At 46.7% G+C, this 24,119-nt stretch overlaps 1 protein-coding gene across 4 annotated transcripts in view; it reads right to left on the bottom strand.

Annotated features, from left to right (window-relative positions):
• Nucleotides 1-24,119, bottom strand: part of LOC105495832 (aarF domain containing kinase 1) — a 130,268-nt gene that overhangs the window by 25,609 nt on the left and 80,540 nt on the right. For all 4 annotated transcript variants that reach the window (XM_011765681.3, XM_071099799.1, XM_071099798.1 and 1 more), the window contains 2 exons: nucleotides 20,662-20,820; nucleotides 8,444-8,602 (listed from right to left, as the gene is read on the bottom strand). In XM_011765681.3, the coding sequence (XP_011763983.1) occupies nucleotides 8,444-8,602; nucleotides 20,662-20,820 (318 nt within the window). The remainder of the gene's footprint in view (nucleotides 1-8,443; nucleotides 8,603-20,661; nucleotides 20,821-24,119) is intronic.

Raw genomic sequence — 24,119 nt, forward strand, 5'->3', positions numbered from 1 at the left:
TCTGCTCAGCAGGCCTCCACCCACTCCTTTAGAAACCGGCTTTGCCGACTCTCCTCAGTGCCTTCTAACACTGTTAAGAGCCAAAACTAAAATTGGGACTTGGGAGGAAAATGTTGGAACGTGGAACGCCTCATACCTGGGCATTGCTATTAAGGATATTTCCTCTCCCCATCCCACCACCAGGCCCACTTTGGGCTCCTCCCTCTGCCTCCAATATTTCACCTGGGTAATGGGTGCATTGTGTGTATTAAGCAAATGACTGAATTTTGACCAGATGATAAATTTTGTTTCTCATGCCTGTTTCCTGTAGGAAAACATGTTTCCTGGGGCAGACAACATTGGATATTAACCCAACATCTATTCCCAATCCTGCTCTTCCCTAGGGATGAAAAAAACAAAATACTGGGGCTAGGTGGGGTGGCTCACACCCGTAATTCCAGCACTTTGGGAGGCCGGGGCAGGTGGATTGCTTGAGCTCAGAAGTTCAAGGCCAGCCTGGGCAACATGGCGAAACCCCGTCTCTACAATAAATACAAAAATTAGCCAGGCATAGTGGTGCATGTCTGTGATCCCAGCTTGGGAGGCTGAGGTGGGAGGATCACTGTCAAAGTCACAGTGAGCTGTGACCTTATATATCACACCACTGCACTCCAGCCTGGGCAGCACAGCAAGATCCTGTCTGAAAACAAACAAGCAAACAAATAAACAAACAAATAAAAAAACCTACTTTCCTTGCCTGCTTTATAGTAGGTATGGCCATGTGATACAGTTCTGACTTATGAACATAAATGGAAACCTGCTAGGGGATTCTGGGAAGGTTTTTATTTCCTTGATTAAAAAAAGGGGGGGGTATTTGCACAGTGCTACTCTTCTTCCATTTCTCTTCCTGCCTTGAAAGTGAACGTGAATGTGATTGTTGGTGCTATAGCAGCCATCTTGCAACAACGAGGAAAAATAAAAAAAATTATAAAGAACTGAGATGCCAGCTCTGATACTGTCAAACCACCAAAACCATGTATCAGTAGGCAACCACTGCAAACCTTCTTGCTATGTGAAGACAATGAATTCTTTTGTTTAAGGCATTCTAAATGAGGCTTTCAGTTGCCTACAGACAAATGCATTACTAACATACACTCTCCAACCCTCTCTGACTCTCACAACACTCAAAAGCCAAAAAGAGAACAGATTTCTCCAGGAGCGGGCAAAAGATTGGAATGCAACCAGACTGCCATGTGAGCAAGGGACAGCTACCAGTACTCCCACAGCCAGGAGGGAGGAGTTACTGGGCTTCCAGCATGCCAAGTCTCCCCCAAATTGTGAGGAGTTTATTTCCTCTTACAAATAAAGAAACATGGGCAGCTTTTTCAAACGTTTTGGAGAGTAAGATTTTCCTTTACCCTGACCACCCAAATTCATCTAGCAATAACATAGTGGCCCTCAAGTCAACAGTCCTTAATTCTTAATTAATCTTTAATTCCTGTTCTTAATTCTGCTAATACTGTTGTGTCTTAGACTAGCCACTTAACTCCTTTACATCCCAGTCTTCCTTGCTGGAAAGCAGAATTGTTTCTGCCCTATCTCAGTAAGGAGCTCTGAGGATAAATGGAGGCTGTACATACAAGTGAAATGCTCTAGTTGGAACAAAGTTTCCAAAAGAAAGCAAGGTGTTATTTTGGTTTGCTGCCTGCCTGTAGTTTCTGCCATTTGAAAATCTGGGCCAATAGAGAAATCTGTAAAACTGATACTTTGAACTTAAAATTTAGACTTGCTTGGCATTTTTCAAAAAGTTTCTTTTTAAAAAAGTGAGTGCATGTGTGTTATTGTTGCTTTGTTGGTTTTTTTTAGAGACAGGGTCTCATTCTGTCACCCAGGCTGGAATGCTGTGGCATCATCATAGCTCACTGCAGCCTCGAACTCCTGGACTCAAGAGATCCTCCTCCCTCAGCCTCCCAAAGTGCCGGGATTACAGGCGTGAGCCACCATGCCCTGCCTGTTGTTTTTGTTCATGGCTTCCAAATGAATGAGACATAGTTTCGGGTTAAATTCTTCCCTTGGGTTTGTTTGGAAACCTATGTTTGACAGTGGGCCCCTAAGGCTCTGGAGACAAGAGGTCAAATCTCTAGCCAGGCCCATCAGTGGCAGCTTAAAAAACAGCGAGGGGCTGGACACGGTGGCTCACGCCTGTAATCCCAGCACTTTGGGAGGCTGAGGAAAGAGAATCGCTTGAACCTGGGAGACGGAGGTTGCAGTGGGTGAAGAGTACGCCACTGTACTCTGGCCACGGTGACAGAGGGAGTGAGACTCCATCTTTAAAACAAACAAACAAACAAACAAACAAACACCACTAGGAAAGAGTCACAGGTGGAAACAGAAAACCCCCAGGCTGGAGCTTCTCTGTGCTTGTGCATCAGGGTCCTGGGTGTACTGGGGTTCCCCCCTCTGGTCTCCCTGCAGACATCACCATTCCAGTCTAACCACAGAATGTGCCCCTTGCTTCTGCTGCTTAAATCTGAAATGACTAAAATATCAAACCTGGGAAACAGCGGAATTTGTCACGGGAGCTTCAGAACCCCAGGTGCCCCTGGACAGACATAACATGGAAATGACTGCAAAATGCCAAACTGCTCCTGCTTAGTTAAAAAAGTGAGCTGCCCCTAAATCACCAGATGGGCAGGAGGACCTGGGGGTGTGGGGTGAAGTGAGCGCCCACATTTCCTGTCCTATGCTTCTTCCGTCAAGGAAGGAAAAAACGAAAAAGAGAAATTTGAAAGAGTCAATAAGCACCCACACTCCCCACCCCACCCCCAAACAAAGCAAAATGAAACTCTAAGAAGCTCATGGCCAGGGTGCTCAGTAGCCCCACAAGCAGGGTCACACCCTGACCATTAGGACCCCTGGGTCCAGGGTCTACCTCTTTGTCACAGAGCAAAGGCCTCCCTCCTGTGGGCTCCTCCAGCCTCCCACACTGATGCCAATCTGGACCCCAAGAAGGAGGGTGACGATTAGGGAAGTTCCAGCCCAAGACCCTGGGCCTCAGCCTCACAGTCTGGCCCTGACCTCACATTTCTGCTTTGTTTCTATACTTTGGTCAATGTGCCCACGAAGCAGGCTGTGCCTGGCTTGTCTGAGACAGCGCCCATCATCCTGGGCCCACAGTCCTCCTGGAGCCTGAGTCCAACACAGCAGAAGGCCTGGAGACCTGGAGTCAGGTCAGACTGGCATATTTGGAGTGAGGCTGCTGGCTGGAGCTCCAGCTCTGCCATCTAAAAGCTGTGTGACTGTGGGTAAGTTATATAACCTCTCTGAACACCAGTTTCCCCACCAAAAACATGGTGATAATGGTTACAGTGGAAGCACGACCCCACCCCCGCCCCCATTTCCTACTACTATGAGCAGAGTACTGGCACTCAACATGGAACTAGACACTAGCAGCTGCTGGAAAAAACATTGATTGCTCTTATGACGGCCACATGGAGTTTCACAGAGGGCTCTGATACACACCAGGGCTGAGAGTTATGCTCTAGACAGTTCACTGAAATTCACATCTTCTCCACAAAGTAGAACTACACGGAGGGGGAACGTGCAGGCTCTGGAGCAGGCTACCTCTATTCCCTGCCCCTTAGTGGTGAGCCCTGTGACCCTGCGCAAAGGGTTGATCGCTCTGGGCCTCAGTCTCCCAGCTGATGATATGGGGCTGGTTATGGCACCTCCCTTGTGAGGCTGTTGTAGGGATTAAAGAGTAAATACATACAAAGCACACTGCAAAAAAAAAAAGAAAAAAAAGAAAAAAAGTTATATATTAATTACTATACATCAGTGGTTCCTAATCTTTGAGATTCATGGGAAGCTATCATACTTCCCAAAAAGCAAGCACATCTCCTCAGGGTTTGTCCACAATTTCTAGAGTCCTGGGCTCCTTACCTCACATGAAGGAACCCTGGCATGGCCCTGCACACCTATCCCCACCTCCACACACATAGAAATGCTCTCATCACTTCCAGTCCCAAACCCTGTGGTTATAAAGCTTATCCCCCGCCACCTTGTCCCCAGTTGTCCCCCAGGTGAGTCAGAAACCCTACCACTTGTCCTGTTTCCTTCCCCTAGCACATACACTCTACTGCCAGATCCACTAAGCCTGGCTTTAACCATTCAGCCTAGCTGTCCCCTCACCCTCTCCCAGTCCCCCTGACACCATATTTGCATTCAGTGCTTGTCTGAGGCTGGCAGATTTATAGCACAGGGCTGAGGTTCTTAAACCCCACATAAGCACCAGAAGATGCCTCACACACTGAGAGGTAAACTCTTTGCGGAGGCTTAATTATGCACAGATGTTGTGATGGGGAGCCAGTGTGCAAAAGCAATCTATCTCCAGTTTTAAGAGCTGAACTGGGTTCACAGTGCAAAATTCACTTCCCGCTTGTTATGTGTTTAGGGAAAATTAATTACTCAAGAGCCTTAATTCCACCACTGTCTTAGGAAGGGTGTGCAAGTTTTGGAAACAGCAGGTCAAATTGGTATATTCATTATTTACCCATTTGGCATCCTCATCTGAAAACTGTGTGTGTTATTGTTATTATTGCATGTCTTGGTCTGGCACTTGCCAGTTGGCCCCAGCCAGGGGACAATTTTGCTGTTTCCATGGGAACAGTGGAGGAGATGGTTCTGTCTGGCTCACATAGTTCTGGCTCTGAGGGGCACCCCTGCCGGTAAAAGGCAGCAGAGTATCCTGAGAGGAGCACCACACTTGAAGTCAGAAAATCTGGGATGTTGCCCTAGCTCCTCTACTTCAACTGTCCTCTGCAATATGGGCTGATGCCTGCTGGAGGGACTCAACACCACAGTACCTGCAGAGTGTTCAATGCAGCAGCTCCTGATGAAGAAGAGATATTCAATATATATCACCTAGAGTCAATATTTCTTAGAAGCACTCACTGGAGCCCTTTACCCTGAGTAGAATTACGTACTTCCTGTTAGGAATCCACAGAAACACAGACGAATGCCTGTCACGGTGCTAACAAACGTGCACTACAACAACACATTGCTGTGTCTGTCCCTCCACTAGATGAGAAGTTTTCCAGAGCAGGGACAAACCCCAGCTCCCAGTACAGCAACAAGCTCAGGAATAAAAGAAATGGGATAAGCAGTAGAAGCATGTCTTAGACTCTATAGCATTATATTAATTAGTTAACATTATCACTTGTCTAAAAGAGCCAAGTTTTCACTGAACTGGTGGTGTGAGCTCCAAGGTTGGGACAGTGACACCAGACCTAGGCTGCACTCCTGGATTTACGCACACAAGAGGGTCTGTACATCCACATGTACAATGGCAGCCAACAAAATGCCAGTCAAGCATATTGTGAGAATGGAGACAGACCCGACCCTCACCACACTCAGCTAAACTTCTTCTTGGGCTCTATCTTCCTCCACAGTCAGTGTGTCAAGACACTGCACTGATCACCACAGCTGTGGTTCTTCCTCCTGTGGATTCTCAAGTGGTTAGAATAGACACATCTTCAGTCGCTCCATCCCTGTTAGTCAATCAGGAGAGCAAAAGTATCAACACTTCCTCCATTTCTCATGACGTCTTCAAAAGCCACAAGGACACCTTAGTCAAGAACCATAGTGTCCCCTCTCCCTGATCCAATGTTCTGAGCCATCCTCCCCAAGAATAGCACGGCTTGACTGTTGGCTCTGGAACCTGCACATGGAGCTGCTGAGGGCTTGGTGACCCCTCTCCTGCATTCCCCAGGCCTGCTGAGGAAGAGGGAAGGGTGATCTCTCCTAGAGTTGGAAGCCAAGCTCAGTGTAGACAACCAGAAGAGCCCTCTAAGCCCTGCACTGCTGGGAAAAAGGGGGTAACCCTGTGTAAACAGGCATACACCTCAGGAACGACAAATGTGTTGGAAGAACATGGTGTGACATACATCTCTCTCCCCAATTCCTGTGTGCCCTGAGAGAACATCAGGACGGTCTTTAAAGACCAGCTCCAGCTGGGCGCGGTGGCTCGCGCCTGTAATCCCAGCACTTTGGGAGGCCGAGGCAGGCGGATCATTTGAGGTCAGGAGTTTGAGACCAGCCTGGCCAAAATGGCAAAACCCCGCCTCTACTAAAAATATAAAAATTAGTCAGGTGTGGTGGCACACACCTGTAGTCCTAGCTACTCGGTAGGCTGAGACAGGAGAATCGCTTGAACCTGGGAGGTGGAGGTTGCAGTGAGCAGAGATTGCGCCACTGCACTCCAGCCTGGGTGACAGAGTGAGACTCTGTCTCAAAAAAATAATAATAATAATAATTAATTAAAAAAAAAAAAAAAGGACCAGCTCCAGGGCCAGGCACAGTGGTTCATACCTGTAATCTCAGCACTTGGGAGGCCAAGGCGGGCAAATCATTTGAGGTCGGGAGTTCAAGACTAGCCTGACAACATGGGGAAACCCCATCTCTACTAAAAAAAAAAAATACAAATATTAGTCAGGCATTGTGGCACATGCCTATAATCCCAGCTACTTGGGAGGCTGAGACAGGAGAATCACTTGAACCCAGGAGGTGGAGACTGCACTGAGCTGAGATCATGCCACTGCACTCCAGCCTGGGCAACAAAGCGAGACTCTGCCTCAAAAAAAAAAAAAAAAAAAAAAACCAACTCCAGTGCCAACTTCTCCACAGAGCCTGCCCTGACCCAGTAGGCCATGGGAGTCCCTGCTTCTGAATCCTCAGAGCACATAGAAGCCGTACTTCTCATGGGGCACTGACAGCTGCGACTTCATATTATCTGATATTGTTTCCCACATTAAGTGTCTCTTATTACATAGAACAGTTCTGCTATAATACTTGTTTCGAAAACACAAATTTATTCCAATGCAATTGATATGTTAGGAAACAGTTTGATCATAATGCAGATTTTGGATGTGCTTATGTTGTACTATCATCTGCGAGAAACACTGGAATGCAGAAAGCTGCATCCAGCAGAGCCGTGCCACATTGGAATACACAAAACAAACACACCTCGACATTGCTGTGAGTCGGTGAGTCACCCACATCTGGCCTTACAACTTTCTGTCCCATTTCTTTTTTGTTGTTGTTGTTGTTGTTGTTGTTGTTGTTGTTGTTGTTCCTTGATACGGAGTCTTACTCTGTTGCCCAGGCTGGAGTGCAGTGGCACGATCTTGGCTCACTACAACCTTTGCCTCCTGGGTCCAAGCAATTCTCCTGTCTCAGCCTCCCGAGTAGCTGAGATTACAGGATTGCACCACCATGCCAGGCTACTTTTTATATTTTTAGTAGAGACAGAGTTTCACCATGTTGGCCAGGTTGGTCTTTAACTCCTGACCTCAAGTGATCCGCCCACCTCCGCTTCCCAAAGTACTGGGATTACTGTCATCAGCCACCATGCCTGGCCTCCGTCCCATTTCAAAGGACTCCTCCCACCATCTCACAAAACTAACAAGCAGCAACCCTTCTGATGTCCACTTCCACAGCAGGCTCAAGGTAAAGTGCCATGTGTACTGTCGTCTTATGTATTTCTTAGCCATTTAACATGTGTAAAACTATGCTACTGGTTTTTATTCATTCTTATCTTCTTTTCTTTTCTATATTACTGTATTACTGATGATTTTTTTTTCCTTTTTTCTGAGACGGAGTTTCACTCTTGTTGCCCAGATCTGAATGCAGTGGCATGATCTCAGCTCACTGCAACCTCCACCTCCCGGGTTCTAGCGATTCTCTTGCTTCAGCCTGCCGAGCAGCTGAGATTATAGGCACACGCCACCACGCCAGGCTAATTTTTATATTTTTAGTAGAGATGGGGTTTCACCATGTTGGCCAGGCTGGTCTCAATTTCCTCACCTCAGGTGATCCACCTGCCTCTGCCTCGCAAAGTGCTGGGATTACAGGCGTGAGCCACCACGCCCCGCCACTGATTAATTTTTTTGAGTGTTGTGCCCCCTAACTCTATTTTCCCCATAAGCTCTGTGGTTTCTGTTGTGTGATTTTGCATAACTGAAGTATTTCTAGAAACACATACGTTTTGTTACAGCAGAACCAACTGTATAAGCTGAGGTAAAACACGTGTGTTTAAAATAGTCCCAGCGTACAGTAGTGTTAGCTATCAGCGTCGCCATTATCATCATCATCCCACGCCTCACGGAGGCAGAGACCACAGCATATAGGTTCTTGGCTAGGGCTCAGTGTCTTGCAGTTGTCGTTTATTCAATAAACATCTGTTTAATTGACTAATGGGTCAACAATCACACTTGGTATTTCTTTGCAAATTGCCTTCAAGGGATTTAATGCACATCACCAGTGACAAATCATTCATCCTCAGTAAGAGGACTCAGGAAGAAGATGTCCCAATTATGTCCTGAAAGGGATACTCCAGGCAGGGACCCACGTACCACCACACTCTTCCACCAGACCGCCATGCCCCCCACTGCCTCGTCCCACCTACCTTCAAGAAGTCAAAATGCTTGAGCATCTGGGACACCTTCTCAGCATTCCTCCCTTCATTGAGGAAATCCAGCTCCAAAGGCAGGTTCTTCTTGGCTTCATCCACAAGCCACATAAACTCAAACTCTGGGAATAGCTGCTTCACAGCCAGAATGAGCACCTGAAATCCAACAAGCACCCCAGTCATGGGGTGGGCCCACAGCACACACCAAGCGACATTTCCTACCTTCCTGCCTGGTTCTCCTCTGGAGTAAGGGAAACTGCTCCCCTGAGGCCCATCCCTCCTCTGAATTCCAGGAGGGAAACATAGTAGGACCCTGCTCTCCCATAAGCTCGATACTCTGCACCAAGTCCAAGATGACGATAGCCCAACAGCCAGCATCGGTAACCATGACTACCATTGGCTGAGGGTTCCCCTCGTGTCCAGCACTAACTAAGCACTTATTTTTTATTTTATTTTTTAAGTTCTGGGATATGTGTGCAGGATGTGCAGGTTTGTTTCATAGGTAAACGTGTGCCATGGTGGTTTGCTGCACCTATCAACCCATCACCTAGGTATTAAGCCTGGCATGCATTAGCTCTTTTTCCTAATGCTCTCCCCAACCCCTGCCCAACAGGCCCCAGGTGTGTTGTTGCCCTCCCTATGTCCATGTGTTCTCATTGTTCAGCTCCCACTTACAAGTTGGAACAAGCGGTGTTTGGTTTTTTTTTTTTTGTTCCTGCATTAGTTTGCTGAGGATAATGGCTTCCAGCTTCATCCATGTCCCTGCAAAGGACATGATCTCATTCCTTTTTATGGCTGCACAGTACTCCATGGTGTATATCTACCACATTTTCTTTATCCAGTCTCTCATTGATGGGCATTTGGGTTGATCCCACATCTTTGCTATTGTGAATAGTGAACTAAGCACTTTACTTACTACTAAACTTAATTCTTGCAACAACTCTGGGAGGCACACAGATACACATCTTATCATCCCTTTTCTATTGTTGTTTAGACAAGCTGTCACTCTGTAGCCCAGGCTAGAGTGCAGTGGCGTGATCACAGTTCACCACAACCTTGACTTCCAAGGCTCAAGTCATCCTCCCACCTCAGCCTCCTGAGTGGCTGGGATTACAGGTGTGCATCACCACGTCCAGCAAATTTTTAAAGTTTTTTTTGTAGAGGCAGGGTCTCACTATGTTGCCCAGGTTGGTCTCAAGCTCCTGTCTTCAAGCAGCCCTCCTGCCTCAGCCTACCAAAGTGCTATCCCATTTTATAGATGAGGAATCTGAGGCTCTGAGGGGTTGTATGATTTTCCCAAAATTTTCCCAGCAAGGAATCACTGAGCTAAAATTCCCCTTGGGAATTCCACAGCCAACTCCACAGCCCTTGCTCTGAAGCACTTAGCTCAACTGCTCCTGTGGCTGCTCCCCGATCTGTTCCTCGTGGTCTGTTCACAAAGCACTGGGAAGGTGCTGCAAATGTAACTGTCACTACTTTATTTCTTAAGTTGAATGTTTGGTGCTTGAACATTTATAATACTATTTTCTATACTTCCTGTACATCTAAAATATTTCATAATAAAAAACTAAATTGGAATAAGAAAACACGACTAGATCAGACAAGAGGAGAGAGAGAGAAGGAATTTGACCACCTGGATGAAAAGCTTAGATTTTTGGCAATTTGGCTCCACTGTGGATTCTTGAGTGATGACATGATAAGAGGGGGTTTTAGAAGATTTATCTGGCATTCAGGGGTCAGTTTAATGATGTGAAATTAAAGAAGGGCCCAGTGATCTGTGCAAAGCATACCACAGCCCCCTCCATGGGCAGGGACTCAATCCTAAGGCTGCCCCACCACCAGGGCTCTGGATTTGAGATGGGTGCCCAAGTTCCTCGATGATGGCTCTGTAGCGGGTAAGCAAGGGTGATACCAGGGACATAGGAGGTGTTCCAGTATTCTGGGAGGGAAATAGAAGGGCCCTGATCTCCCATAAGCTCTCCTGCTGGCATTCAAAGCCAGGCCTGGGGAGAAGACTGACTGACTGACCCAGTAATTCTTAGTATAAATGACAGTCCGAGTTATCTGAGAACAACCATCTCTAACCCTGGCTACAGCAGATGGCAATAAGAACTAACTAGCTGTGGGCCTGATGGTACCAAAAGACCTTCCCCTTCCCATCTTTCCAGAAAGGCTTACTGAGCCCTAGACAAAAGCCTTGTCTCATGCTTCTTTTTGCCCTGTTCTATGACATTTTGCTCAATGCTGTGTTGGCAAAAGAAATCAATCTAAAGCCAGACTATTAACTACAAGGCATTTACAGCTTTGTTTTCAAGCCCTATGTCCTGGGTGATGTACCAGATGCCATTCCAAAAAGAATCATCACACAGCATTATCATGCTCAATTTCTACCAAAACTTCTTTTAATTACATTTGGCTGTAGTTTAATTTCTTTTGAGTTTTGTCTGGTCTTTCATGGGCTAGACCTATGACCTTATGATAATTGATTTAGTTTATGTTTTGTTTGTATCACGCAAGACTAGAAGGGAGAGGGGGCAACAGAGAGGCAACAGAGAGGCCCGGACTGTACGCCTCAAGCCCTGGCACCTGGGCACCGCAGCCTCCAGCATCACATCCCATCACAGTGCCCTCAGATGGCCCTTGGCAGTGACCAAAGCAGAGGCAGAGCAAGTGAACAGGAAAAAGAAGAGATTCCCCCAGGCCCATGCAGAGGCCAGTCATGCCATCTAAGTCACCTGAATTCTACCGTTCTGGGCTCGGAATTCAGGCAAGAAAAGCTCTCCAGCATTTTGCTCCAATCTAAACTCCAGAGGGTCTCACCCAAGAGGGGCAAGGAAAGGGGCCACAATGAGGCTCTCTCATTTGTTCAATCAATATTTACTGATTACCCTCTAGGTAATTACCATGGACCAGACGTGGATACGCACAGAGAGCTACCTGTAGCCCAGTGAGGTCTCTACTTGAGGGTGAAGCTTCTGGCCAAATAATAATTCCTCATCATTTATTGTATGGTCACTGTTTTTTGTGAAATTTTTAATTATCATTGATATCCAAGCAGCACTGAAAGGCACATTAAAGATTTTCCAGTTACTAATCAATTACATAATTAGTCATTATTAATACTATTCATTATTATTAACACTTGATAATACCTGACATCATTAATCATAAGCAGTCAATTTTATTAACTAATATTAATTGCTAGTAACTAATTAGTAAGCTAACTCGTAACACAGAAAACTTTACATTGCTCATCGAACTGGTTTCTAAGGCATCCTGTGGGTTGTGGGTCATTTCCCTGGTTACTTTAAAATGAAGGGGGTTCTTTGAATAGAAGTCAGTGGTTCTCAGATTTATGCAATGTCACCATCCCCTTTATAGGAGCTCACCAATTTTAAAACTTGATACCAGCTACAAAGCCCAGAAAATGAACATACATAATTTTGCACATAATTCAGGGGGTTCACCAACCCCTTGAAATTCAGTGGGTGGGGAGGGGGTCAGGTTAAGAGTCGTCGGGTTCAAGTAGTTTGGGCTGCTGCCATTTTTAGACTTTTCTTGGCTGAAGAAAGTAACATAAAACTCAGTTTCACCGTCTGGTTTCATTCAACTCTGTTCTTAAATGAATCTACTTAGCCTACCTTAAGCAGATTCATTTCGATTTTTCTTTTTGACAACACATGCAATCAACTAAAATAAAACAGATGTTGTTATCAATTTGACTTTTTGATTTTTCTCCCAAAATGCATCTTCTCCATAAAATTCTTCTAACAACCAGTGTTTCTACCAGTGCCTACCAGCTACTCAACACTCTGCAAATGTTTATTGAATACTCACATGAATGAATGAATGAGTAAATGAATGAACAAATGAATATTTCAAAGATTTTGTCTGCTTCTCTGAGATAATTATATGTTCACATGTGTTATCCAAAGAAAATGAGTTTTTCTGTTTCTGAGGTTTTAGTGGAAAGAGCCATAACTTCTGAATTTGGGGGAATCATAATTTCAGAAAGCCTGAGAGTTCTCTACTTGAGCTGGAACCTTATGAATCAATCAAGGTATATTCAAAAATTAATACTTCCTTCAAGGTGAAACAATAAAACTATCTTCCTATAGGGTCATTGGCTTGCAGGAGGAAAAATCAATCATGGGCCACACAGAAATATAATGGAAAAAATGAAGAGTCACACATAAGTTTGAAAACTAGTGAACAGGCCAGCCGTGGTGGCTCACACCTGTAATCCCACCGCTTTGGGAGGCCAAGACGGGCAGATCACTTGAGGTCAGGAGTTCAAGACCAGCCTGGCCAACACAGGGAAACCCCATCTCTACTAAAAATATAAAAAGTAGCCAGGTGTAGTGGCATGTGCCTGTAATCCGAGCTACTCAGGAGGCTGAAGCAGGAGAATCGCTTGAACCCAGGAGGCAGAGTTTGCAGTGAGCCTAGGTCATGCCACTGCACTCCAGCCTGGGCAATAAATAGAGACTCCATCTCAAAAACTAAAAAATAAAATAAAATAAAATAAAATAAAACCAAGAAAAGAAAAGAAAAAGAAATAAAACAACTGACTGTTATTTAAAATAGCAAAAGAGAAGGGGAATTATCATTATTTAGTTCCTACTACACGCCAGGCACTGTGCTACGAACACTTTACACACACACTTTCATTTAATCCTTTTCTTGCCAATTTTACATAGTAGAAAACAGGAATTGTCAAAACAAAATCTGACCTGGGCTTCTCTTGTTCATTCTTTATGCAGCCCTGCCTCATGCAACACAACACAACGACACAGGACAATACAATAGGAAGCTCAAGATAAGGCAGAGAAGGAGCTTTGTAAACTGTAAAATGCAACTGGAAATGCAAGTTACTGTTATCAAGTTATTGTACATTATAAAAGAAATAATGTTCTATGGGAAAACAGCACACTAAATAGAATGCCTGTACAGATCCAAACTGGTAAAAATGAACGTTCAACAAGAGTTGAAAATCAATTCAGAGTGATGTAAATAGCTTGCCATTCATTGGGTTTATCTTTGTTCTGATAAGTTATTAAAGTACACACTTTTTAGAAAATAGATTTATAGGGTGAAGTTTCCTTGGGTGGCCCACATCTCTGGATACTTTTTAATATATATTTTAAAAAATAAAATTGCTGCTGGATTCTGTGCCAACGCAAACATTGCCTAGCCACCCACTGCTCAAACAACACATTTAGTAAGGAAACAAGATGAGGCTGGGTGCCGTCGCTCACGCCTGTAATCCCAACACTTTGGAAGGCCGAGGCGGATGGATCACCTGAGGTCAGGGGTTTAAGACCAGCCTGGCCAACATGGCAAAACCCCGTCTCTACTAAAAATACAAAAATTAGCCAGGCGTGCTGGCAGGCACCTGTAATCCCAGCTACTTGGGAGGCTAAGGTAGAAGAATCACCTGAACCCAGGCAGTGGAGGTTGCAGTGAGCTAAGATCGCACCACTGCACGCCAGCTTGGGCAACAGAGTGAGACTCTGTCAAAAAAAAAAAAAAAAAAGAAACAAACAAACAAACAAGATGGTAGACAAAATGCACTGAAAATGCTGCTCAGAAAAAGTCAAAAACATGACTGCCATGGGTTTTTACTTTTTGAGACCCTTGACCCTTGGGATGGGCCAGATGACATCAAGCAATAGATGAGATTTATTGCTCAGGCCAAAGAGTCCCACTCCAACATAGCCGAGCGCCTTGGGGCCCAGTGGTGCATGAAGGGCATAGTACTTGGCAATGTGTTAGATTCCTTATGGGTGAGAGGGTAAGGGAGTGTTCCTCATCAATTCAGAAGCTGGAGAAATAACTGGGAGTGATATAGGGTGATTAGGACCTGGGGATTATGGTAGTCCCACAGCTCAGGGATCATCTGAGTCTTACCCTGCCCTCAAGCAGTGAGAATGGCAGTGAGATATGGCCCGCTAAGCTCCCCAGTGTTGTGGGTAGAAAAGAACTGCTGCAAAGCCAGGCCGCCAGCAGACGAATGGACTATGCTTCATCAGTTCACCCCCTCCTGCTGAATCATTGTTCCAATCTCTGGGCCCAATTAGTCTGGCTCTGGACAGCCACTCAAATCAATAAGAGTCACTGGCCGTGCATCTAGAAGTAGAGTTGCCCCAACTATTAAGGGACAATATCAGGTGATAATGACAAAGCTGAAAAAACATCCTTGGCTCTGCCTTTTTCTTTTGTGCAAAGTCATCGACACCATCTGATTCACTGAACACCATTTACTGAGAATCAGCCTCCCTCCCCTGCCATCCTTCAACAGTCTATCCTAGAGGCTCTCTCCCCTCTCCAAGGGAGAAGGTTCACAGGAGACACAAAACTGCCAGGTTCACAGGAGACACAAAACTCTAGGGTGGTACATGCTACTGGAGGCCAAACCAACAGCCCATCTCCCCCATCATCCTGGCTAACACAACCCCAAGTTTGTACATCCTTCACATCCTTCAAGGAAAACAGGTCTGAGAAGGTGAGTCATGATCGGTTTAAGACAATCAAGGTAGTCTCAGTTTTCTTGCCAAGACTGATTTGGGAGTGGGCATTACTTCTTGACAATAAGAAATGAAGAGAACTCTGCTAGGGAACTTTTTTTTTTTTTTTTTTTTTTCCTGATAAATAATATGAGGATGTCACCTACTTGTAACGCCAGGAACTGTTGCCGCTGTGTTGGGACTATGCTCGGTGCTGGCTCAGGAGGGCAAGCCAGGAAGCTGAGACAGCAGAGCGAAACACGGAAAGAGTCTGAGTTGTTACAAACCACAGTGAGGTGCTGGGCTGTCAGCCTTGGAACAGGTGACCCAAGTTCCAGACATCTTCACATGTGAGATAATAGGGGTTAGCATTAGCTATACCACTTTCAGTTGGATTTTCTGGTTCTTAGAGCCAACTGAAAGCATCCCAACTGATTCAACCAGTAGTCACCACCCCCTTGTTCTCAAAAGTCTCACCCCTATAGACCTCTATCACCCTGTAAATGCACAGTAGTTATGAGTTTGGATGTAGAAGGTCACCTCTTAAACTGCAAATATAAAGAGGTTAAGCCTATCGGTCACTCTCTCTTTACTGTGAATTGCTTTCATCAGATTGCTTTCCTCTTAAGACCAGGTTGTGATCAATTACAGGGCAGAGGAGAGTGCACAAGAGTGGGAGAGAAGCATATGGGCATACCATACCTGGAGTTGGCATGAAAGGAGACATAGAGGGTATGCAGAAAAGTAGCTTTGCCTCCTCTCTGTCCCTAAGTTTCTGGTAGCCCTAAATGTCCCCTAGAAATCATTCTTCAGGCCAAGAATGCTTAATACCTTTCTGGGATTGTCATTCCTAAATATAAGACACCATTTAGGTCTCAACACAGAAAAACAAAATATCCACTTCAAGTACGAGCTTCTTGGTTTTCCACCAGAGAAGGACCCAGGCAGGACTTTTCCCACCAGAGACGAAGCCCAGTGAGATGGCAGTGTTACCCAGTGCTGCTGCTCATCCTGACAGTCCATGGGGTGGTGGCCTCAGGCCTCCGTTCCGGCTGTTCTCCTGAAGGGTATGAGTGTGGGTCTCCGGTTTGCCTTGTGGTCCCAGCCCCAGAACTGCCTCAGCCACTACTAAGGAGCCACTCCGTACTCTGCACACAGCCTGCCAGGCTGTGCTTCCCAAGAAAAGCATGTGATCCTTACCTCAGGGAAGAAGATGCCAAATCTTTATTACTGCTATTATTGCTCCGACCTTACAGCAACCATCACTTAGGGAGGCAGCAAGAAAATGCAGAGAAAAAGCGACAGCTGTCCTCCCTGTCCAGGTGGGCCCTGATGGCTTTACTACGCAGAGGCAGCTTCCTGCCTGACTCAGGAGTGGCTTCTGGGATTCAGGAAACCCTGAGATCCTCCAAGTCTCCCAGTTCTCTCCCAGCCATGGCTGCTCCACAGCTGCTGACAGGTGTGCCAGAAAAATCAGGTTTGTAGGTAGATGCTCAGGGCCACCCGGCAACCCTGCTCTCCTGCCCTGGTCAGCCTCCTTTCCACTGCACAGAGTAGCTATTCCAAACCTTCACCCACCTCGAGTCTCCAATGCTACCTTCTACCCCCTCATTCTCAGCAGATGGTCTTGCCTCCCACTTCAGAGAAAAAATAGAGGCTATCAGGCTGCTACACACTCTGCTGCCCACTTTCCCTCCCGCTCTCCTCTGCCCCACACACTCATCTGTACCCAGCCTTCCCACCTTCCACTGGGCTTGAAACAAAGGCTAAGGTTTCCACCTGTGTTATTCATTCCCAGTCACTTGAATCTCCCTCAGGACTTGATCTAGCAATTACTTCTCTCTGCCGAATCCCCTAATCTGCCCCCTTCCCCATCAGCTACAATTCCACTCAAGTCTCCCCAGTATTTAATCCTATGCTCTGCTCGGACCACTACCCTAACTCTCCCGAACCTTCCACAGCTAAATATCTGAAAAGAGTACATTCTCCATGAAGAGTCTCCACTTCCTTCAGTCTCAATTCTCTCTCACCCTGATCAGGCCATTGTAGCTGCTCTTCCTAACCCCCCTGAATCGCCAAATCCAAAATACCCTTTCCAGTGCTTTACTGATTTGATCTCCCATTTGACAACGTTGAGGAATTCTGGCAGACTATGTTTTCCAAAATGGCTGCCACAGTACCTCCCATTCTAATTCACTTCTAGAACCCTGCCACTCTCCCATTAAGAGGTAGAGTCTATTTCCCCAACCCTGAACTTAACTAAGGGGGCCTTTGTGACTGCTTCATCCAAAAGAGTAAGAAAGAAGTAATCCTATGTGGCTTCCAAGGCTGAGTCACAAAACTGTGATGTACTTTCAGCCTTATTCTCTTGGGTCACTTGCTCTTAGAACTCAGCCACCATGCTGTGAGGAAGACCAAGCAGCCATGTAGAAGCTGATACGGAGAGGAACTAAGGCCCTGGCCCACAGCCCCAGTTAAGCTCTCAGACAACAGCTAGCACCAACTTGCCAGCCAGGGAATGAGCCACTCCAGCCCCCAGTCAAGCTACTCCAGCTAGTGCTGCATAAAACAGATGAGTTTCTCTACCAAGCCCTGGCCAAACTGCGAATTCATGAGCAAAACACATGACTGTTGTTTTAAGCCACTGTGTTTTGAGGTGACTCATTATGCAGCATTAGATAACTAATATAGTGCTTTCATCTTTAACTTTTCTCCACTGAATATAGCAGCATTGCACAATCTGGTTCTCCTCCAGTCTCTCTGATCATGCTTTCTTAGTCCCATTCATGAACTTATCCTCTTGGGCTCACCCCCAAACAATGTTTTGCACAGTTTTTTCCCTTGCCTTCTTTCTTCTTGTTGCTGTCTTTTAAACTCTATATACCTTCTCTGAGTGATCTCCACTATTCCCCCAGATTCATCTATCAAGAGTATCTTTACTCATAAATGCCGAATTTGTATTCCAGCCTGGACTCCAGACCAACAGGGATATTCCTATCCAAAACTGCCAAGAGCACTACTTTACCCTATGTGGTTGCTGCACTGACCATTTCACTTCGTTCTGAGATGCATCCCAATCCCCTTACTCTCTTGAGAACTTCCATTTCCCAGGCTCCCTTGCCAACTTGCTGCCACCTAGGTTTTGCCCAGAGGCAACACTGAGGGATACTAGCATACTGGGGGGCAAGAGGAGATGGAAACTCTTCTGCCTCAAACAGCATCTGTGGCTCCCACTCCCAAGTGAAGGGCCCTATGTCTGTGATCTGGCTCCCAGGGAACAAGCTCACCACAGTCTCAGCTACTATCTGTGGTCCCTGGCCCTGGGATCTAGAGAACTACATCTTCTCTTTGTCCTCTGCCTTGAGGGTGGCCTTGGCTTCCTGCTGTTGGCAATTGTCTCTCCATCCCATTTGGCTTTTTGGCCATTACATCATTTGTAAACTCCATTTTCTGTGTCAAATTCCTTGTTTGAAATACGTAGAGCAAATTCTTTTCACCAACTATACCCTGACTGACAAATAGTTGTCCCCCTTCTCTATAGTTTTGCTTTCCAAGGTTTCAGTTATCCAAGGTCAACTGTGTCCTGAAAATAGGTGAGTACAATACAATAAGGCATTTTGAGAAAGAGACCACATTCACCTCACTCTTATTATAATTATATCTTATAATTATATTTTATTATTAGTCTCTTACTATGCATAATTTATAAATTAAACTTTATCACAGGTATGTATGTGTATGAGTCTGTTCTCACGCTGCTAATAAAGACATACCTGAGACTGGATAATTTATAAAAGAAAGAGGTTTAATGGACGCACAGTTCCACATGGCTAGGGAGGCCTCACAATCATGGCAGAAGGCCAAGGAGAAGCAAAGGCACATCTTACATGGTGGCAGGCAAGACAGCCTTTGCAGGGGACTGCCCTTTTATAAAACCATCAGATCTTGTGAGACTTATTCACTGTCACGAGAACAGCATGGGAAAGACCTGCCCCCATGATTCAATCACCTCCTACCGGGTCTCTCCCACAACACGTGGGGCTTATGGGGGCTACAATTCAAGATGAGATTTGGGTGGGGAAATAGCCAAACCATATCAGTATGTATAAGAAAAAACAGCATATATAGGGTTGGGCACTATCTGAGGATTCAGGCATCCACTGGGGGTCTTGGAATGTATCTTCACAGATAAAGGGGAACTACTGTATAGAGTTAAATATGCCTAAACATAAGCACTTAAGCCAGAAACCTAAGATATTTGTCTCCTTCTTATTCATACCAGTCCTTGCCCCCTCCCCATGTGTAAAGCTGGTCACAAATCCTGATTATTCTGTCCCTTGAACGCATCCATCTCCCTTGTCCCCATTACACTCCTCACTTCACATCATTATTTCTCTCTCAGACCAATGCAGCAGCCCCTCAATTCATCTCCTGGCTACAGTCTTTCTGCCTTCCGATCCATCCTCCAGACTCCCAACAGATTTTTATTTCTAATGCAAATCTGATCATGACAGTCCCCTAATTAAAATTCTTAAATGGTTCCCAATGACTACAGGAAAAAACTCAGATCTGCTCAGATCCACAAATATGTAGTGAGTGTTGGCCATGCATACCATTCTATGCCTTAGCCTGGAATACAAACCCCCCGTGTTCTGTCCTACCTACCTTTCCAGCCTCATCTCCACTTTGAGCTCATACCATTGGAACAGGTTGAAGTTATCCAAGTACACTCTGTCCTCCAAGCAGTCAGGCCCCCACACTCGCTGGGCTGTCCTTCCACCGCCTGGCTATCTCAATAGTCACCATCTTGCTGCAGCCCCCTTGGTGCCCCATCTATCCAGGCACAGTGCTACATGGCACTGTGCAAACACGCTGTGACTATTTACATGCCTGTCTCCACTAAATGAGGATTGTCCCAAGATGAAGATGGGGCTCACTCACTCTCGTGTCCCCAGCACCCACCTAGCACAGGGTGCAGAAGACCCTCAGTTTGGTTAAAGTGAGTTGAAAGAATAAGAGTCTAGAGTAAGGAAAGGGAGCAAAGAAAGGGAAACAAGAAAAGGAAAGAAAGGGACATACTGACAAATTAAACAGATTGCTGACCTCCCCATGGGGGGTGATGGCTACTGACTCAAGCAGTGGCCGCTCCACCTCTTCTGCCCTTACTCTGAGCACAGAGCTAGAAAAGTCCACTAAGGGTTTTCCTAGGACCATTCAGACAGGTGAATTTGTTCATTCCAAGTAAGTACCAGAGAAGCAAACCTGCAACCTGCATAGATATTTCTATGTGATCTGTATGTCATTTTTATAACCCTGTTGACCACATGCTCCCTCTTGTTACAATTTAACAAATTAAGATGTAATTTTGTCTACCCCTTTGGTAGACAAAAAAACACACCTTTGGTTTAGCTCATTTCTACAACATCCCTCCCCTGAGGTCCCCTTGGCCCCTAGCAGCCATTCAGTGTGTTTTGAGACTATCACAGCCAGTTCCCAGGGACAAATCAAGAACTAACCCAAGCTGCCACAGGGTTTTGTGGTCACGGAGCTGTTATAACACCTCCTCTGTCGTGATCTCAGCTCTCCTCTCCCACTCTGCTGCTCGAAGGGCCACACTCCACACCAGCCTGAACCAGTTCCATCTAGGCAGCCTGGATCCCAGGGAAATGTGGACCGAGGACACAGGAAGGAGAAAGGGAGGGTTCTCACCTCCATCAGGAGAATGTCCTTCGAGCTCTGAGCCCGCACCTTTGGGTGCTGGACCTTCACGGCCACCGTCCGCCCATCATGCAGCACTGCCTTGTGGACCTGGGCCAGGGAGGCAGTCCCCAGAGGGGTGTCGTCGAAGCTCTGGAACAAATCATGGATCTGTCGGGAGTAGAGAGAGAACAGAGCGATTAAAAAGGTGACCCAGTTCAGTGAGAGGCAGTCAGGAAGACGGGCCAGAGTCAGGGCTGCCTAGTGCCCCCAGGACAGATGTGTGTGTGTGTGTGTGTGTGTGTGTGTGTGTGTGTGTGTGTGTGTATGTTGAGACAGACAGAGTCCCGCGCTATAGACCAGGCTGGAGTGCAGTGGCATGATCTCGGCTCACTGCAGCCTCCGCCCCCAGGACAGATTAGAGAGAGAGAGAGAGAAAGTGTGTATGTGTGGTGTGTGTGTTGTGTGTGTGTGTGCTGAGACAGAGTCCTGCGCTGTCGACCAGGCTGGAGTGCAGTGGTGCAATCTTGGCTCACTGCAGCCTCTGCCCCCCAGGTTCAAGCAATTCTCCTGCCTCAGTCTCCTAAGTAGCTGGGGTTACAGGTGTGTGACACCACACCCAACTAATCTTTGTATTTTTTAATAGAGATGGTGTTTCACCATGTTGGCAGGCTGGTCTCAAATTCCCTACCTCAAGTGACCCACCCACCTCAGCCTCCCAAAGTGCTAGGATTACAGGCATGAGCCACTGCACCCAGCCCCGAGGACAGATTTTTTGCTTTATCAGTTGTGTACCAGGACCAGGTCTTGCCTGGTCCTCCGCTGCTGGACATTCACGAACGGTAGGCATATAGAGGGAGGGGGACAGAAGATGTGCATGGAAGGCACATCCTCATACCTGTGCACGGGCCCCTAAGCACCTCCATCAAAGGTTAAAGAAGTGCTGTTCAGAACTGAGCTTTATCTGCCCACTGCACTATCCACCGCTGTGCCTCCTGGGCTCTCACATATGGACAATCCAGCATTAACAGAACGTGGGCCCGGGGCAGCCCAGTATCTCAGCCCCAGACAGGGATCAGACAGAGGACGTTTCCATTCTACCATCCAGGGGAGCTCAAAGAATCCTGGGCGGAGGCCCCAGACCAACAACCACCTTTTGCTCCTGCCTGAGCAGCAGCCTCAGCGTGGGTCACCAAGTCCACTCCCAGCCTGGCCACTCGAGCAGAGACCCCAGGGCTGCAAGCCAGAACTTTGCTCTAGGTCATCACCTGCGATGCCACTCAAAGTAGGCCTGAGCAAAGCCCTTTGCCTTTCCTGTGCCTTTCTTTTTCTATGAAGTGGAAAATATACTCCTTACTCTTCCTTCTTCTTTCTTCCTTCCCTCTTAGAAATGCCATACCAATATTCCTCAAGGAAATAAAATTCCCTGACTTGAGTGGTCACACCTACATGGTCCAGATCCAAACATTCTGCCAACTAGGAAAGAGGCCCCTAAAGGTCTTTTCCAAGATTGGCCAAGGCTGACATCCTAATCCTCTCCATTTCTTTAAGCCTCTGTACAGCCTCACAATCCTGGAAAGTCCAGACATGCACACACACACATGCACAAGCATGTAGAGATGCCTGCTCTCCTGGCCCACCCTCCTAGGCCCTCATGCTTTGAAGTCTATTCAGTCTGCGCAGCCCTTCCTCCCTCAGTCCCCATTACTGCAGCAGCCACTCTGCCCTGCCCCTCCACCCCTCTCCTTGGACTTCAGATGTCACATGACCCACAGCCACCATCCCACCCCATTTGCTAGGCTACACCATCACTTTCCTGAACTCCTCTCATAAATCATTCCCTCCAGCCCTGTCATCATTGTTGTAGCTTTCACTAAACTCCATCCCCATTTATCAACATCCTGCCCAGACCAAAGGCCCAGGTCACATGAGGAAAGGCCTACGCTTCTCTGTCAGGACAGATGGGTATGGGATTCGCTTCCCTGGCCCCCTTCATCCTGGTTGGTTTGTTATTTGTATCTCTCCCAGTGTCTGGTTCTCCCTGCTCCCCCCAAAACACACTTGTCTTTTCTCCTCCTTCGTGAGTTCTAGACTCCCAATGGCAAAATTCTTCCCTTGTCATCCACCCAATCACCCTGAGTTTCTCAGCATAAGAACCCTTCATCTTGGGCCTGGACTTGGGATGGGGAAACAACGGGATCATTAGGACATCAGCTCCAAGTGGGCAAAGATTTTTGTCTGTTCTGTTCACTGCTGAATTCCCTGCAACCCCCTAGAACACGGCTGGGACTAGTTGGTGCCAAACAAATTTGTTGAATGACTGAATCCACTATTCCACTGGAGAAGAATTGAATCAACTTTTTCTTCCCTTTGAAATGGCTAGACCTTCCTGTTCCCACATTCCTATGAATCCAAAGACCTCAAACATGCAGCTTTCCAAAATAGAAAAAGCACACCTGTTCCTCCAAGGCAGGTGTGAGGCCCTGGCCTGGCCAATCAGGACCCTGAATATCTCTGGCCATGTGCATTAGTTCAGAGATGTACAGGTAACTCAACTGGTCCAATCAGACTCAATCATTTTACTTTTGTTTGATATAGAAGGGATGTTTTACTCAATGGAACTTCAACATAAAAATATAAGCCTGGGGTACAACTGCTGAGGATCACATAGTAGCAACAAAGAAGAAAGCAGAGTACCAAGAGACAGAGGGAGTGAACCCAGGCCACAATGTTTGAGCCTCTCGATCCAGCCATGCCTGAGTACCGACCCTGTGATTCCTTTGTCTGCTTAGGTCAGTTTCAGTTTTCTGCCACACACAACAGAAGGGGCTCTGATGGACATAGTATTCTCAGGCCCCAGCAGGCATAAGTGAAAAAAACACAGACGTGGTGCCCAGCACCCCTAAGAGACCCAGTAAGTGTGAGTTTCGTCCCCTCCCTACCCCCTTGCTGGGACAGGGACCCAGGAATGGAAGGGAAGGTAAAGCCTCAGCAATGTCCCCAGCTGTTACATAATGAGATCAATACCAAGTCCCTTTGCAAGCTCTCTGGAGTTCCTGAAGGAGCACCAAGCAGAGGGTTTTCTGGAGCAGAGCTGTGAACTCACACCCTCATCTCCCAGGCAGGTAAAATGGCCCAATCTTCCCACTGAAAAGGGATTTGGGGGTCATCTGGCCTCACTCCTTACCCCCAAGCCACCGTCTGACTCCCAGGAACATGTGCTCACTGTCTGAGAAGGACAACCAGTCTCCAAGCCCGTGTCATTGCAGGGGCACTGCAGAGTCATTGCAACTGAAGAGTGACATGGCATCGCTAGGGCTGTGTAGCAGGAACAGCTGCCAAGAGCACCCCGCAGGGAGGTGAGGAAAAGAAAGAGCTGAGGCGAGCAGATCCTAATCTCTAGGGTGAGAGGAAGTCTGGTCCACCACATCCCCAGAGGACATGAAGGAGGCCTCCCACAATTCCCCATC

This window comes from Macaca nemestrina, chromosome 7, assembly GCF_043159975.1.
Source record: "Macaca nemestrina isolate mMacNem1 chromosome 7, mMacNem.hap1, whole genome shotgun sequence".
Taxonomy (NCBI): domain Eukaryota; kingdom Metazoa; phylum Chordata; class Mammalia; order Primates; family Cercopithecidae; genus Macaca; species Macaca nemestrina.